At 43.3% G+C, this 18,478-nt stretch overlaps 1 protein-coding gene across 11 annotated transcripts in view; it reads left to right on the top strand.

Moving 5' to 3' along the window:
* The window catches only part of osbpl8 (oxysterol binding protein-like 8), a 432,009-nt gene that overhangs the window by 312,686 nt on the left and 100,845 nt on the right, over positions 1-18,478 (top strand). For all 11 annotated transcript variants that reach the window (XM_043708784.2, XM_087996947.1, XM_043708789.2 and 8 more), the window contains 2 exons: positions 1,109-1,207; positions 1,571-1,667. In XM_043708784.2, coding sequence (XP_043564719.1) covers positions 1,109-1,207; positions 1,571-1,667 — 196 coding nt within the window. The remainder of the gene's footprint in view (positions 1-1,108; positions 1,208-1,570; positions 1,668-18,478) is intronic.

Below are 18,478 nucleotides of genomic sequence, written 5' to 3'. Positions count from 1 at the left end.
TCATTTCCAATAGGAAACGATCTAACCACTGTCCCTTGACATTCAATGTTGTAACCATCACTGAAATCCCCAGTATATCCTCGGGATTATCATTGACCAGAAATTCAATTGGACTCATCGTGTAAATAGTGGCTACACAAGCAGTTCAGAGGCTAGGCATACGGCGGCAAGTAACTCTCAACCCGATTCTCCAAAGCTTCTCCACCATCTATAAGGTCCAAGTCAAGACTCCTCCCCACTTGCCTGGATGGGTGCAGTTCCAAAAGCATCTCAAGAAGCTTAACATTATCCAGAACAAAGCCAATTTCTTGATTGGCACCACATCCACAAGCATCCACTTCCCATCCCCACCGATGCTCAGTGTGCACTATCTACAAGATGCACTGCAGAAATTCACCAAAAATCCTCAGACAGCACTTTTCAAACCCATAACTAGTTCATCTAGAAGGACAAGAACAGCACATGTACAGGACACCACCACTTGCAAGTTTCCCTTCAAGCCACTGACAATTCTGACTTGGAAATATGTCACCGTTCCTCAATTGTCGCTGGGTCAAAATTCTGGAATTCCCTCCCTTATGGCATAGTGGGTCCACCTACAGCACATGGACTGTGGTGGTTCAAGTAGGCAGCTGACCACCACCTTCTCAAGAGCAATAAAGGATAGGTAACAAGTGATGGCGAGCCAGCAACACCCACATCTCACAAGTGACTTTGAAAAAAGCTGAGCAAATCCACACTCGATTCTTCTGTGAAAGTACAATGCCAGATACATGCTGATTTCATAACTATCAGACAAATGAATTTCCAATATCAGGCATGCACGTGTGGAGTATAAGAAAATATCTAACTATATGTAGATCATTTTTCTACTTCATAGATTTCCTTGTATTTTAAAATATTGTATGTGATTGGTCTGGGTTCTTCTGTGGGATTGACAGAGCATTTTATAGTGACAAGTTTGCTCTTTTATTCTTAGCAAGCAAATAACAGCAACTACCTTTAAGATGTCTGTTTACATTCTTGGTTTTATTAGTAATATTGGTTTTCTTTTGACGAGAAGGAATTTCTTTACAATAAACGTATTTTTTTTTGTTTTCACATAAAGGGCTTGAAAAAACCATACAATCCAATTATTGGTGAAACGTTCCGGTGTATGTGGATTCACCCGAAAGCAAACAGCAGGACATTTTACATTGCGGAACAGGTAAAAACAAGGAAAATTCATTCATCAGAAATGGGCTGCCATGCCAGAATAATTACCACATTTATAGCTCTTCGTGGATATTCTTTCAACAATAATTGGCAATCTGTTTCTTGTTGTTCTTTGTACAAAATGCTAGTGACATTTTCAATTTTTGCAATGTGTTCTTGGGTGTCCTTCACTCATCAGTTAATTGTTATCAAGTATAATTCTACAAAAGATGAGTTGCATTGTAACTTTAAAAAGTCTCTTACGTCCCATTTTAATTTGAAACTTGAATCATGATTCTGAATATATTTTCATGATTTTGTTTTTGTTTACATTCAGCTACTTTTGCTACATAGTTGAATTGTCTCCCCTCTCCAGGTGTCTCATCATCCTCCTGTGTCTGCATTCTATGTCAGTAATAGAAAAGATGGGTTTTGCATCACTGGCAGCATCTTGGCCAAATCAAAATTTTATGGTGAGTTTGTTTTTGTTGTACAGAAGGTACAAGAAGGAATTCATTTCAAATAGGGAAAATATTGAATGCAGGGCAACCTCGATTATTGAACAACGCAGGTAGGGAGTATTTTGTTCGGATAACACAATTTACCCAAGCATTGGGACCTTGAAGTCTTGTTTGGATAATCTGAAATTCGGATAATCAATGTTCGGATAACTGAGGTTGTTCTGTATGCTGAATCAAAGCCAGTTTGTTGGTTTGAATTTAAAAATTTCAACCTTGACTTTGATCATTTATTTAAAGGATTAGTTGGTAGTTTCTAATTAACCTGTCTGCATCAGAAAAATTATCCAAAGACAGCTCATTTTGACAATATAAAGACACCTACAAATAGAAACCTTGCTACTTCGAGTTGAATCTAATTGTGTCCAAAAGAGGCTGGATAACATGGCTGGAGGAGAAAGTGAGGTCTGCAGATGCTGGAGATCAAAGTTGAAACTTTATTGCTGGAACAGCACAGCAGGTCAGGCAGCATCCAGGGAACAGGAGACAGGCCCTGAAGAAGGGCCTGTGCCCGAAACGTCGAAAAGATTCCTGAAGAAGGGCCTGTGCCCGAAACGTCGAATCTCCTGTTCCCTGGATGCTGCCTGACCTGCTGTGCTGTTCCAGCAATAAAGTTTCAACCTGGATAACATGGCTGTCAAGTGCTAGTGGTGGATGTGGGACAAGGTAATTGTTAAATCAGGGTGTCCAGATTTGATGGGGACATAAACTAATAAATTAAGCTCAATAGGAGTGCACAGAACAGAAAGATAACTATCAAAAGACCCATAAGTTTAGATACCTGATTTGGTTCATTTTTTAGTATCCGGGCTGGCATATCTAAGTTGGCAAATTTCAATAAATCAAAAGATTGTGTGTTGAAGCCCTATGACAGTACATGGGCAAATAATCTATTTGACTAATAATCTATTAGTAGGCGGCACGTTGGCACAGTGGTTAGCATTGTTGCCTCACAGCGCCAGAGACCCGGGTTCAATTCCCGCCTCAGGTGACTGACTGTGTGGAGTTTGCACGTTCTCCCTGTGTCTGCGTGGGTTTCCTCCGGGTGCTCTGGTTTCCTCCCACAGTCCAAAGATGTGCAGGTCAGGTGAATTGGCCATGCTAAATTGCCCGTAGTGTTAGGTTAGGGGTAAGTGTGGGGGTATGGGTGGGTTGCGCTTCGGCGGGTCGGTGTGGACTTGTTGGGCCGAAGGGCCTGTTTCCACACTGTAATGTAATCTAATCTAATCCTGTGTAGTCCTTACTGAGTGTCATGTTGTAATATCGTCTTCGGGAGAAGTGTTCAACTGAGGTCTATACTCCCTGTTCACTTACAGGTTACATGATTATTTATCGCTGTTACCAGGAGAGCAGGGTCATCAGGTGGTATCCAAATGACCACTCTTCCATTGAGCAGTCAATACATAACAGATCTGGCAGCATTTGTGGAATGAGAAACAGAGTTAACAAATCAAGTTAATGATTCATTATCAGATCAGAATGAGAAAACGTTAGGAATGTAATAAGTTGGGAGTAAGGGAGAAGGTAGGGAAAAGAAAAAAAAAACTCTCGTATTTCAAGTCTATCTCACACCTTCCCTTTCATTTCTTTCCCAATTTCCCCTTACTCAGAACTTATTGCAAGCAAGTATAGAAATTGGGAGCAGGAATACACCATTCAGCCCTTTGAGCCTGCTGCACACTTCAATATGATCATAGCCAACCATCCAACTCAGTACCCCGTTCCCACTTTCTTTCATACCCTTTGATCCCTTTAGTCCTCAGAACAATATCTACACCTTTCTTGAAAGTCTTCAATGTTTTGGCCTAAATAGTTTCTTGTGGCAGAGAATTCCACAGACTCAGCATTCTCAGTGTGAAGAAATTCCTCTTCATCCCTGTCATACATGGTGTACCCCTTATCCCATGACTAACCACAAATCTTCGGTTATCAAGAATATCCTTTCTGCATTTACCCTGACTAATCCTATTGGAATTTTATACGTTTCTGTGAGAAGCTCATTCTTCTAAATTCCAGTGAATATAGCCCTAACTGACTCAGTATGTAAGTCACACTATCCCACAAATCAATCTGATAAATGTTTGCAGCATCCTCATGGGCCAGAATATCCTTCCTCAGGTAAGGAGACCAAAACTGTACACAGTCCTCCAAGTCAGTCCTTACCATTGCCCTCAAATCTGCTTACTATAAAGGCCAACATACAATTTCCCTTCTTCACTGCCTGCTGCACCTGCATGTTTACTTTCACAACTGGTGTGGAAAGACACCCAGGTCTCATTTTACCTTCACCTTTCCCAATCTATCACTATTCAGATAATCTACATTCCTGCTTTTGCTACCAAACTGGATAACCTCATATTTACTTACATGCTACTGCATCTGCCATATATTGGCCCATTTACTTGTCCAAATCACACGGAAGCTTCTCCACATTCTCCTGACAGAACATAGAACATTACAGTGCAGTACAGGCCCTTCAGCCCTCAAAGTTGCACTGATCTGTGAAACCAATCCAAAGCCTAGCGAACCTACACGCTTCCATTTTCACTTGTATGCTTATCCAATGATCATTTAAATGCCCTTAAAGTTGGTGAGCTTACCATAGAGTCATAGAGATGTACAGCATGGAAACAGACCCTTCGGTCCAACCTGTCCATGCCAACCAGATATCCCAACCCCATCTAATCTCACCTGCCAGCTCCGGGCCCATATCCCTCCAAACCCTTCCTATTCATACACCCATCCAAATGCCTCTTAAATGTTGCAATTGTACCAGCCCCCACCACTTCCTCTGGCAGCTCATTCCATACACTTACCACCCTCTGCGTGAAAAAGTTGCCCCTATGCCCTCTAGTTTTGGACTCCCCGACCCTCGGGAAAAGACTTTGTCTATTTATCCTATCCATGTCCCTCATAATTTTGTAAACCTCTATAAAGTCACCCCTCAGCCTCTGACACTCCAGGGAAAACAGCCCCAGCCTGTTCAGCCTCTCCCAGTAGCTCAAATCCTCCAACCCTGGCAACATCCTTGTAAATCTTTTCTGAACCCTTTCAAGTTTCACAACATCTTTTCGATAGGAAGGATAACAGAATTGCACGCAATATTCCAACAGTGGCCTAACCAATGTCCTGTACAGCCGCAACATGACTTCTCAACTCCTGTACTCAATACTATGACCAATAAAGGAAAGCTTACCAAACACCTTCTTCACTATCCTATCTACCTGCAACTCCACTTTCAAGGAGCTATGAACCTGCACTCCCAGGTCTCTTTGTTCAGCAACACTCCCTACCACTGTTGTGTTCCACGACCCAACTACTCTTTGAGTAAAGAAACAACCTCTGACATCTGTCTTATATCTATCACCCCTCAATTTGAAGATATGTTCCCTCATGTTAGCCATCACCATCCGAGGAAAAAGGCTCTCACTGCCCACCCTATCTAACCCTCTGATTATCTTATACGTCTCAATTAAGTCACCTCTCAACCATCTTCTCTCGAACCAAGATAGCCTCAGTTCCCTCAGCCTTTACTCATAAGACGTTCCCTCCATACCAGGCAACATCCTAGTAAATCTCCTCTGCACCCTTTCCAAAGCTTCTGCATCCTTCCTATAATGTGGTGACCAGAACTGTACACAATACTCCAAGTGCAGCCTCACCAGAGTTTTGTACAGCTGCAGCATAACCTCATGGCTCCGAAACTCAATCCCTCCACCAATAAAAGCGAACACACCGTATGCCTTCTTAACAACCCTATCAACCTGGGTGGCAAGTTTTAGGGTTCTATGTACATGGACACCGAGATCTCTCTGCTCATCTACACTATCAAGAATCTTACCATTAGCCCAGTGCCATTATTCCTGTTGCTCCTTCCAAGGTGAATCACCTCACATTTTTCTGCAAAAAAACTCCATTTGCCACTTGTCAGCCCAGCTCTACAACTTCTCCATGTCCCTGTGTAACCTGCAACATCCTTCAGCACAATCCACAACTCCACCAACCTTAGTGTCTTCTGCAAATTTACTAACCCATCCTTCTATGTCCTCATCTAAGTCATTTATAAAAGTATCAAACAGCAGTAGCCCCAAAACAGATCCTTATAGTATGCCACTAGTAACTGAACTCCAGAATTGATATTTCCCATCAACCACCACTCCCTTGCCTGACACCTTTCTCCCTGCCTGACAGGTATATACTTATCAAGGACACAGAATAGCTGTTCCTTGAATAAGCTCCACATTTCAATTGTGCCCATTCCCTGCAGTTTCCCTCCCCATCCTAAGACCATAAGGAATAGGAGTGGAAGTAAGGCCCATCAAGTCCACTCCTGCCATTTAATCATGGCTGATGGACATTTCAGCGCCTCTTAGCTGCACTCTCCCTGTATCCCTTAATTCCTTGTGAGATTAAGAATTTATCAATCTCTGCCTTGAAGACATTTAACATCCCGGCCTCTATTGTGCTCCGGGGCAGTGAATTCCACAGGCCCATCACTCTCTGGCTGAAGAAATGTCTCCTCATTTCCGTTCTAAATTGTCCCCCTCTAACTCTAAGACTGTGCACACATGTCCGAGTATTCCCACTTGATGGATTCAATTTCCCAGCGTCCATCCTTTCTAAGCCACGCATTATCTCGTAAGTTTCCATTAGATCTCACCTCAACCTTCTGAACTCTAATGAATACAATCCCAGGATCCTCAGCCGTTCATCGTATGTTAGGCCTATCATTCCAGGGATCATCCGTGTGAATCTCTGCTGGACACGCTCCAGTGCCAGTATGTCCTTCCTGAGGTGTGGGGCCAAAACTGGACACAGTACTCCAAATGGGTCTTAACCAGAACTTTATAAAATCTCAATAGCACATCACTGCTTTTACATTCTAACCCTCTTGAAATAAATGACAACATCACCCTTGTTTTCTTAACCACGGACTCAATCTGCAAGTCAACCTTTAGAGAATCCTGTACTAACATTCCCAGATCCTTTTGTGCTTTGGCTTTATGAATTTTCTCACCGTTTATAAAATAGTCTGTGCTTGTGTTCTTTTTTCCAAAGTGCAAGACCTCGCATTTGCTCACGTTGAATTTCATCAGCCATTTCTTGGACCATTCTCCTAAACTGTCTAAATCTTTCTGTCGGATGCTGCCTGAATTGCTGTGCTCTTCCAGCACCACTGATCCAAAATCTGGTTTCCAGCATCTGCAGTCATTGTTTTTACCTCTTAAATCTTTCTGTGGCCTCCCTACCTCCTCAGAACTACCTGCCTGTCCACCTAACTTTGTATCATTGGTGAACTTTGCCAGAATACCCCCAGTCCCTTCATCCAGATCATTAATATATAAAGAGAACAGCTGCGGCCCCAATACTGAACCCTGCAGGACACCACTTATCACCAGCTGCCATTCTAAAAAATAATCTTTTATCCCAGCTCTCTGCCTTCTGTCAGACAGCCAATCCTCAATCCACGACAGTAGATCACCTCGAACACCAGGGGCCCTCTCCTTACTCAGCAGCCTTCCGTGAAGCACCTTATCAAAGACCTTTTGGAAGTCTAAACATCCACTGGGTTTTGCTGGTCTAACCTATTTGTTACCTCTTCAAAGAATTCTAACAGGTTTATCAGGCACGACCTCCTCTTACTAAATCCATGCTGGCTTGTACTAATTCGACCCTGCACTTCCAAGAATTTAGAAATCTTGTCCTTAACGATGGATTCTAGAACTTTACCTACAACCGAGGTCAGATTAATAGGCCTATAATTTTCCATTTTTTTTGTCTTGATCCATTCTTGAACAAGGGGGTTACAACAGCGATTTTCCAATCATCTGGGACTCTCCCTGACTCCAGTGATTGTTGAAAGATTACAACCAACGCCTCCAATATTTCTTCAGCCACCTCCCTCAGAACTCTAGGATGTAGCCCATTGGGGCCAGGAGATTTATCAGTTTTTAGACATTTTAACTTACCAAGTACTTTCTCCTTTGTAATGGCCACCGTACTCAACTCTGCCCCTTGACTCTCCTTAATTGTTGGGATATTACTCATGTCTTCCACTGTGAAGACTGAAGTATTTATTAAGTTCTTCAGCTATTTCCTTATCTCCCATCATGAGCCTTCCTGCATCAATTTGGAGTGGCCCAGTCTCTACTTTTGCCTCTCGTTTGTTTCTTATGTATTGAAAGAAACTTTTACTATCATTTCTAATATTACTGTCTAGCTTACCTTCATATTTGATCCTCTCCTTCCTTATTTCTTTCTTTGTTATCCTCTGTTTGTTTTTGTAGTCTTCCCAATCTTCTGGTTTCCAGTGCTCTTAGTCATTTTATAGGCTCTCTCTATTTCTGTGATACATTTCCTGACTTCCTTCGTCAGCCCTGGTTGTCTAATCCCCCCACCCAAATAATTTTTCTTTTCTTTGGGATGTACCTCTGTACTGTGTCCTCAATTACACCCAGAAACACCTGCCATTGTCTTCCCCACTAGGCTCTGCTTCCAGTCAATTTTTGTCAGTCCCTCTCTCATGCCACTGTAATTACCTTTATTTAACTGTAACATCATTACATCCGATTTTGCCTTCTCTCTTTCAAACTGCAGACTGAGCTCTACCATATTATGATCACTGCCTCCTAAGTGTTCCCTGACTTTAAGATCCAAAATCTTGCCTTTTTGCATCATAATTGCCTTTTCCCCAGCAATAACTCTTGCTTTAGGTGTAGCTTTGCTCGCTGAGCTGTCGGTTTGATATCCAGACGTTTCATTACCTGGCTAGGTAACATCATCAGTGGCAACCTCCAAGTGAAGCGAAGCTGTTGTCTCCTGCTTTCTATTTATATCTTTCTCCTGGATGGGGTTCCTGGGGTTTGTGGTGATGTCATTTCCTGTTCATTTTCTGAGGGGTTGATAGATGGTATCGAGGTCCATGTGCTTGTTAAGAGCGTTGTGGTTGGAGTGCCAGACCTTTAGGAATTCTCTGGCATGTCTTTGCTGAGCCTGTCCCAGGATAGATGTGTTGTCCCAGTCGAAATGGTGGTTTTTTTCATCCGTGTGTAGGGCTATGAGGGAGAAGGGGTCGTGTCTTTTCGTGGCTAGCTGATGTTGGTGTATCCTGGTGGCTAACTTTCTTCCTGTTTGTCCTATGTAGTGTTTGTGGCAGTCCTTGCATGGAATTTTATAGATAACGTTGGTTTTGTCCATGGGTTGTACTGGGTCTTTTAAGTTTGTTAGTTTTTGTTTGAGAGTGTTGGTGAGTTTGTGTGCTACTCTGATTCCGAGGGATCTTAGTCATTTCTGAAACCTCTTTGATATATGGTAAGGTGGTTAGGGTTTCTGGCTGTGTTTTGTCTGCTTGTCGTGGTTTGTTCTTGAGGAATCTGCGCACTGTTTGTTTGAGTATCCGTTCTTCTTGAATACATTGTATAGGTAGTTCTCCTCTGTTTTTCGAAGTTCGTCTGTGCTGCAGTGTGTGGTGGACAAAGCCAACGTCATCTATAAAATTCCATGCAAGGACTGCCACGAACACTATGTAGGACAAATAGGAAGAAAGTTAGCCACCAGGATACACCAACATCAGCTAGCCACGAAAAGACACGACTCCCTCTCCCTCATAGCCCTACACACGGATGAAAAAAAAAACACCATTTTGACTGGGACAACACATCTATCCTGGGACAGGCTAAGCAAAGACATGCCAGAGAATTCCTAGAGGCCTGGCGTCCAACCACAATGCCATAAACAAGCACATAGATCTAGATATCATCTATCAACCCCTCAGAAAATGAACAGGAAATGACATCACCACAAACCCCAGGAACCCCATCCAGGAGAAAGATATAAATAGAGACAACAGCAGGAGACAACAGCTTCGCTTCACTTGGAGGTCACCACTGATGATGTTACCTAGCCAGGTAATGAAACGTCTGGATATCAAACCTACAGCTCAGCGAGCAAACCTTTCCCCCCAAACCTCAACCTGAGCTACAAACCTTGCAATAACTCTTGCCCTGCAGTGTGTACCTGTCCCTTTCTATTGCTAAAGCAAACATAAACTAATTGTGGTCACTATCACCAAAGTACTCACCTACCTCCAAATCTGACACATGACCAGGGTCATTACCCAGTACCAAATCCAGTGTGGCCTCGTCCCTTGTTGGCCTGTCTGCATACTGTGTCAGGAAACCTCCCGCACACATTAGATAAAAACTGACCCATCTAAAGTACTCAAACTATAGTATTTTCAGTCATAGAGATGTACAGCATGGAAACAGACCCTTCGGTCCAACCTGTCTATGCCGACCAGATATCCCAACCCAATCTAGTCCCACCTGCCAGCACCCTGCCAATATCCCTCCAAACCCTTCCTATTCATATACCCATCCAAATGCCTCTTAAATGTTGCAGTTGTGCCAGCCTCCAACACATCCTCTGGCAGCTCATTCCATACACGTACCACCTTCCGTGTGAAAAAGTTGCCCCTTAGGTGTCTCTTATATCTTTCCCCTCTCGCCCTAAACCTATGCCCTCTAGTTCTGGACTCTCTGACCCCAGGGAAAAGACCTTGTCTATTTATCCTATCCATGCCCCTCATAATTTTGTAAACCTCGAAAAGGTCACCCCTCAGCCTCCGACGCTCCAGGGAAAACAGCCCCAGCCTGTTCAGCCTCTCCCTGTAGCTCAAATCCTCCAACTCTGGCAATATCCTTGTAAATCTTTTCTGAACCCTTTCAAGTTTCACAACATCTTTCCGATAGGAAGGAGACCAGAATTGCTCGCATTATTCCAACAGTGGCCTAAACAATGTCCTGTACAGCCGCAACATGAACTCCCAACTCCCTGTACTCAATAGTCTGACCAATAAAGGAAAGCATACCAAACGCCGCCTTCACTATCCTATCTACTTGCAACTCCACTTTCAAGGAGCTATAAACCTGCACTCCCAGGTCTCTTTGTTCAGAAACACTCCCTAGGACCTTACCATTAAGTGTATAAGTCCTGCTAAGATTTGCTTTCCCAAAATGCAGCACCTCGCATTTATCTGAATTAAACTCCATCTGCCACTTCTCAACCCATTGGCCCACCTGGTCCAGATCCTGTTGTAATCTGAGGTAACTCTCTTCGCTGTCCACTACACCTCCAATTTTGGTATCATCTGCCAACTTACTAACTGTACCTCTTATGCTTGCATTCAAATCATTTATGTAAATGACAAAAAGTGGAGGACCCAGCACCGATCCTTGTGGCACTCCACTGGTCACAGGCCTCCAGTCTGAAAAACAACCCTCCACCACCACCCTCTGTCTTCTACCTTTGAGCCAGTTCTGTATCCAAATGGCTACCTCTCCCTGTATTCCATGAGATCTAACCTTGCGAATCAGTCTCCCATGGGGAACCTTGTCAAACGCCTTACTGAAGTCCATATAGATCACATCTACTGCTCTGCCCTCATCAATCTTCTTTGTTACTTCTTCAAAAAACTCAATCAAGTTTGTGAGACATGATTTCTCACGCACAAAACCATGTTGACTATCCCTAATCAGTCCTTGCCTTTCCAAATACATGTACATCCTGTCCCTCAGGATTCCCTCCAACAACTTGCCCACCACTGAGGTCAGGCTCACTGGTCTATAGTTCCCTGGCTTGTCTTTACTGCCCTTCTTAATCAGTGGCACCACGTTTGCCAACCTCCAATCAACCTCATGATTTAGAAAGTTAAAGTCTCCCATAACAACTACCCTGTTATTCTTATTCCTATCAAGAATTATCTTTGCTATCCTTTCCACTACATCTCTGGAACTATTCTGAAGCCTACAGTTTCCTGTTTCTAACCTCAGCCCATACTACATCAGTAGATGAGTTCTCAAATGTTCTTTCTGCAACCGTAACATCCTTGACTAACAATGTCACACTGCTCCATCTGTTACCATCTCCTCTGTTTTTACTGAAACATTTAAATCCTGGAACCTGCAATAACCATTCCTGTCCCTGCTCTATCCATGTTTCCAAAATGGCCACAACGTCGAAGACCCATGTACCAACCCATGCTGCAAGTTCACCCACTTTATTCCCGATGCTCCTGGCGTTGAAGTAAAAACACTTCAAACCACCTTCCTACTTGCCTGTGCACTCTTGTGACCTTAAAACCTCACTTCTGACCTCATTGCTCTCAACCTCCTGGATGCTGGACCTACAATTTAGGTTCCCATCTCCCTGCTGAGTTAGTTTAAAGCCTCCTGAAGAGCATTAGCAAATTCCGCCCCCCCAGGATATTGGTGGTACTCAAGTTCATGTGAAGAACATCCTGTTATAGAGGTCCCACCTACCCCAAAATGAGCCCCAGTTATCAAGGTATCTGAAACCCTCCCTCCTGTACCATCCCTATAGCCATGTGTTCAACTCCTTTCTCTCTCACTCTCTCTCTCTTTCTCCCCCCCCCCCCCCCCCCCACTATGTCTCATCTCGCTAGCATATGGCATGGGTATCAAATCAGAGATGACAAATGCTAAGCTTTCACCCTAGCCCCCTGAATTTCTACCTTAAATCCCCATCCCTTTTCCTACCTATGTCACTGGTGCCTCTGTGGACCATGACTTAGGGCTGCTCCCGCTCCCCCGAAGGATCCTGAAAACACAATCTGAACATCACGAACCCTGGCACCTGGGAGGCAACACACCAACCTTCAGTCTCGCTTGTTCCCACTGAACCTCCTATCTGTCTCCCTAACTATGGAGTCCCCAGTGACTAATGCTCTACTCATCTCCCCCCTTCCCTCCTGAGCAACAGGGACAGACTCCGTGCCAGAGACCTGTGCCCTATGGCTTAGCCCTGGTAAGCCATCACACGCCAACAGTATCCAAAACGATATACTTGCTGTTGAGGAGAACGGCCACAGGGGTTCCCTGCACTGCCTGCCGATTCCCTTTCCGTCCTCTGACTGTAACCCATCTGCCTTTTTCTTGTACCTGAGATGTGACTAACTCCTTGTAACTCCTCTTAATAACCCCCTCTGCCTCCCAAATGATCCGAAGTTCATCCAGCTCCAGCTCAGGCTTCCGAACACGGTTTTCGAGGAAGTGGAGTTGGGTGCACTTCCCGCAGAGCAAGTCAGCAGGGACATTCGTGGTGACCTATACCTTCCACATTCTGCAGGAGGAACATTCAACTGCCCTAACCGCCATTCCCACTATTACAAATTCCCAAAGAGACTGTAGAAAAATGAAGAATATAAAACCTTAGTTCCCTTACCAGTCCAGTGCACAGAACCTTTTGTTTGGTCAGAGGGGGAAGATGGGTGGGAGACACTACCTAAGTAATGTTTCGGGTAACAAAACCACCGAAATATATTACATCACTTACTCAGCCGTGCCGTGTGCGGTTCTGCTGAGCCTGTGCTCTGCCTATTCACGAGTAAGTTTTTAAATCGCTGACTCACCTTCGCATCAGCCCCCTGGTCCTCACTCCCACTCTTCCTGCTGCTGAAACACAGCTCACCGTTCTACTCAGCTTTGTGACTTCTGCACACTTGGAGATTTGACAAATAATTTCCTCATCTAAATCATTAATATAAATTGTGAATAGCTGAGGTTCAAGCACCGACCCCTGTGGTGACCATTAGTCGATACTTGACACTTGGAAAAAGATCAATTTCTTCCCACTCTTTGTTTCCTTTCTGCCAACTGGTTCTCAATGCATCTCAGTACACTATCTCCAAACCCTTGCTCTTTAATTTTATACACTAATCTCTTATGTAGGACATTAGCGAAAACCTTGTGAAAATCCAAGTAAACCACGTCCACTGGCTCCCCCTTATTACTCGACTAATTGTATCCTCAAAGCATTCCAACAGATTTGTCAAGCACAACTTCCCCTTTGTGAATCCATGCTGCCTCTGTCTGATCTTGTCATTATTGTCCAAGTAGTCTGCTATTGGATTTTTTATCATAAACTCTAACATTTTTCCCACTCCTGATGTCAGACTAACTGGTCTATAATTCATTATTTCCTCTCTGCCTTCCTTCTTAAATAGTGGGGATACATTAACTACCCTCCAATCCATTGGAACTGTTTGAGTTTATAGAATTTTAGAAGTTGACCACTTGTTCTGGTATGTCTAGGGCTGCTTCCTTAAGGACTCTGGGATGGAGCTTTATGAGGCCCTTGGGATTTATCTACCTTTAAAACTGTTTGTTTTGCAGGACTGTTTCCCTACTAATATTAATTTCTTTCAATTCTCCCTTCCTGTTAGGTCTTGTGATTCCCCCATAATTTTTCGATGTTATTTGTGTTTTCCTTTCTGAGATAAAACAAAAGTATGTACTTAGTTGCCCTTTCTTTGCCCATTGTAAATTTGCCTGTTTCTGACAGTCAGGGACCTATATTTATCTTTACTTATCTATTTCTCTTCAGGTGCCTATAGAAGCTTTTGCTATCAGTTTCTATGTTTCCTACAAGCTTACTCTCGTACTCTATCTCGCCCTCCTTAGTCAGTCTGTTCACCTCCCTTTACTGAAATCTAAACTGCTCCCAATCTCACATCTGTTGCTCTTTTTGGTCAATTTAAGAGTGACTGCCTTTGACATCTCGGTCGCATTTAAGAAGTCCTAGAAAAACTAGAGTCATGGGAATTGGGCAAACTCTATTAGTTGGAGTCATACCTGGCACATCGGAGGATGGTTGTGGTTGCTGGAGATCAGAATCAAAAAGTGTGGCACTGGAAAAGCGCAACAGGTCAGGCAGCATTCAAGGAGCAGGAGAATTGATGTTTTGGGCATAAGCCCTTCATCAGGAATGTGAAAGGGCTTATTTACGATATGTTCACAGAGACATGATAAACTGTATGCAAATTCATATTATTGAAGTGATAAAAAGAAATTATATTTTCAAGAATCATCTTCCAATATGATGAGTCAATTGCTATCATAATCAGCTTAATTTGTTTATTAAATTGTTCCACATGCAAAAAGTATTGAATTTTAGATAACAAAGTAACACCCTTTAAAATATGATTCTGGAAAACACAGTTTTTCTGCATGACCAAAAATGTAGGGTAATGCACAGGGCATCATTCTGTTCGAGAGTAGACTTCTTTAGGAGTATCTGAAGCCATGCAACATGCAAAAAGTTCTTTGCCATATTGAGAGGAAAAATCAGTCTGATAAATGGAATTTGCCCTTGGGTTTCTATTTATGAGTTAAATTTTGAACAGAGTAGGCAGGGACTGAGAATTTGGAAATTGTATCCCTGCACAGGACACTGAACTGGGTACTTTTTTAAAAAATTTCCAAGCTAACCCAATCACAAAATAATCCTAGACAGCAATTAATCACACTTTCTGCAGTGCTCTCTAATTCTTTGGTGGTAGCTATCACAACTTGCTCTGTATTTGTAATGAATGTGTTCTGATCAACTTGACATAACTTTGACACCAGTAAAGCGTAGGAGATTGTGAAGACAGATGGTGAGCTGGACTGATAACTGAAGCAATTTTGCTTTTGAACGCTGCTTCTCTGCTGTCTGACCTCTTTGTAAAGCAGTTGAAGTGATTTTTTTCATTAACAAATTGCATAAATGTAAGCATTATTCCCACACTGGGCCTGAGTTTACTTGTTTCTTTGGTGACATGAGAGATACGACAGGCAGCTTTTGTGGAACAAAAACAGAAATTGCTGGACGACGTTGTAGGTCTGGCAGCATCTGTGGAGAACAGACAGTTAATGGTTCTAGTCTCGTGACCCTTCTAAACATAACTGGACCCAAAATGTTATCTCTTGCTTTCTCTCCACAGATGTTGTCAAACGGACTGAGTGTCTCCAGCAGTTTCTGATTTGTTTCAGATTTCAAGGGCAGTTCCTTGTATCATTTTAGATAGCTTTTTGTGCCCCTGCATTAGTTAGAAAATAATAAACTAAAGTTGCCATCTTTAGATCACAATCTGGGCAACTGGATGGAAGTGGGTGAGGGCACCTTCAAATTTGGCTGTGATGTTCCAAGTGTTCTAATTGTTCATATTATGAAGATATCATTGGTGAAATCATGTCTCAATATGGAATCCAAACCTAGGGGCAGCATGGTGGCTCAGTGGTTAGCGCTGCTTCACGGTTTTGTGAAGGGTAAGTTGTGCCTCACAAGCCTTATTAAGTTCTTTGAGATGATGACCAAACGGGTGGATGAGGGTAAAGCAGTTAATATGGTGTGTGATTTTATTAAGGTGTTTGATGAGGTTCCCCACGGTAGGCAATTGTACAAAATATGGAGGCATGGGATTGAGGGCGATTTAGCGGTTTGGATCAGAAATTGGCTAAGCTGAAAGAAGACAGTTTGGTGATTGATGGGAAATGTTCATCCTGGAGCTCAGTTACTAGTGCTGTACTGCAAGGATTTGTTTTGGGGCCACTGCTGTTTGTTATTTTCACAAATGACCTAGATGAGGGGGTAGACAGATGGGTTAGTAAATTTGCAAATGATACGAAGGTCGGTGGAGTTGTGGATTGTGCTGAAGGATGTTGCAGGATAGAGAGAGACATAGATAAGCTGCAGAGCTGGGCTGACAGGTGGCAAATGGAGTTTAATGTGGGAAAGTATGAGGTGATTCACTTTGGAAGGAGCAACAGGAATAGAATGCTGGGCTAATGGTAAGATTCTTGATAGTGTAGATGAGCAGAGACAATAGGTGCAGGAGTAGGCCATTCTGCCCTTCGAGCCTGCACCACCATTCAATATGATCATGGCTGAACATCCTTAGTCAGTATCCTGTTTCTGCCTTGTCTCCATAACCCTTGATTCCACTATCCTTGAGAGCTCTATCCAACTCTTTCTTAAAAGAATCCAGAGACTGGGCCTCCACTGCCCTCTGGGGCAGAGCATTCCACACAGCCACCACTCTTGGGTGAAGACATTTCTCCTCATCACTGTCCTAAATGGTCCCACCCGTATTTTTAAGCTGTGTCCTCTGGTTCGGCATTCACCCTTCAGCGGAAACATGTTTCCTGCCTCCAGAGTGTCCAATCCTTTAATAATCTTATGTCTCAATCAGATCCCCTCTCAGTCTTCTAAACTCAAGGGTATACAAGCCCAGTCGCTCCAGTCTTTCAGCGTAAGGTAGTCCCGCTATTCCAGGAATTGACCTCGTGAACCTACGCTGCACTCCCTCAATAGCCAGAATGTCTTTTCTCAAATTTGGAGTCCAGAACTGCACACAATACTCCAGGTGTGGTCTCACCAGGCCCTGTACAGCTGCAGAAGAATCCCTCTTTAATCCCTCTTGTTATGAAGGCCAGCATGCTATTATCCCCTTCATAAATCCATGCTGACTCTGACCTATCCTGTTACTACTATCCAGATGTGTCGTAATTTCATCCTTTATAATAGACTCCAGCATCTTTCCCACCACTGAGGTCAGACTAACTGGTCTATAATTGCCTGCTTTCTCTCTCCCACCTTTCTTAAAAAGTGGTATAACATTAGCCACCCTCCAATCCGCAGGAACTGATCCCGAATCTATCGAACTTTGGAAAATAATCACCAACGCATCTACGATTTCTCGAGCCACCTCCTTCAGTATCCTGGGATGTAGACCATCAGGCCCCGGGGATTTATCAACCTTCAGACCTAACAGTCTCTCCAACACCAATTCCTGGCAAATATAAATTCCCTTAAGGTCAGGTCCTTCAGCCACTGTTACCTCAGGGAGATTGCTTGTGTCTTCCCCAGTGAACACAGATCTGAAGTACCAATTCAATTCTTCTGCCATTTCTTTGTTCCCCACAATATATTCCCCTGTTTCTGTCTTCAAGGGCCCAATTTTAGTCTTAACCATTTTTTTGCCTTTCACATACCTAAAAAAGCTTTTACTGTCCTCTTTTATATTTTGGCCAGTTTACCTTCGTACCTCATTTTTTCTCTGCGTATTTCCTTCTTAGTAATCCTCTGTTGTTCTTTAAAAGCTTTCCAGTCCTCCGTTTTCCCACTTATTTTTGCTATGTTATACCTTTACTCTTTTAACTTTAAATTCTTTTTTAACTTCCCTCGTCAGCCACGGCCACCCATGCCTCCTCATAGGATCTTTCTTCCTTTTTGGAATGAACTGATCCTGCACCTTCTGCATTATACACAGAAATATCTGCCATTGTTGGTCCACTGTCATCCCTGCTAAGGTATTGCACCATTGAACTGGCCAACTCCTCCCTCATAGCCCCATAGTTCCCTTTATTTAACTGAAATATTGTCACTTCCGATTGTACCCTCTCCCTCTCAAATTGCAGATTGAAGCTTACTGTATTATGGTCACTACTTCCCAGTGGCTCCTTCACTTGGACGTCCCTGACCAATTCTGGTTCGTTGCACAATATCAGATCCAGAATTGCCTTCTCCCTGGTAGGCTCCAGCACCAGCTGTTCTAAGAATCCATCTCTGAGGCACTCCACAAAGTCTCTTTTATGAGGTCCAATACCATCTTGATTCTCCCAGTCTACCTGCATGTTAAAATCCCCCATAACAACTGTAGTAACATCTTTGCGAAAGGCCAATTTCAGCTCCTTATTCAACTTACACCTGACATCCAGACTACTGTTTGGGGGCCTGTAGATAACTCCCAAGAGGGTCTTTTTACCATTAGAATTTCTCAGCTCTATCCACACTGACTCTACATCCCCTGACTCTCGGTCCCCCCGCGCAAGGGACTGAATATCATCTCTTACCAACAAGGCCACCCTACCCCCTCTGCCCATCAGTCTGTCCTTACGATAGCACGTGTAGCCTTGAATATTCATTTC

Source organism: Chiloscyllium plagiosum, unplaced genomic scaffold (genome assembly GCF_037043375.1).
Source record: "Chiloscyllium plagiosum isolate Xiang-an unplaced genomic scaffold, Cpla_swu_hap1 HiC_scaffold_19, whole genome shotgun sequence".
In the NCBI taxonomy this organism is placed as follows: Eukaryota; Metazoa; Chordata; class Chondrichthyes; order Orectolobiformes; family Hemiscylliidae; genus Chiloscyllium; species Chiloscyllium plagiosum.
The sequence above is the reverse complement of the archived record's forward strand: the minus strand, read 5'-3'. Positions and strand labels throughout refer to the sequence as shown.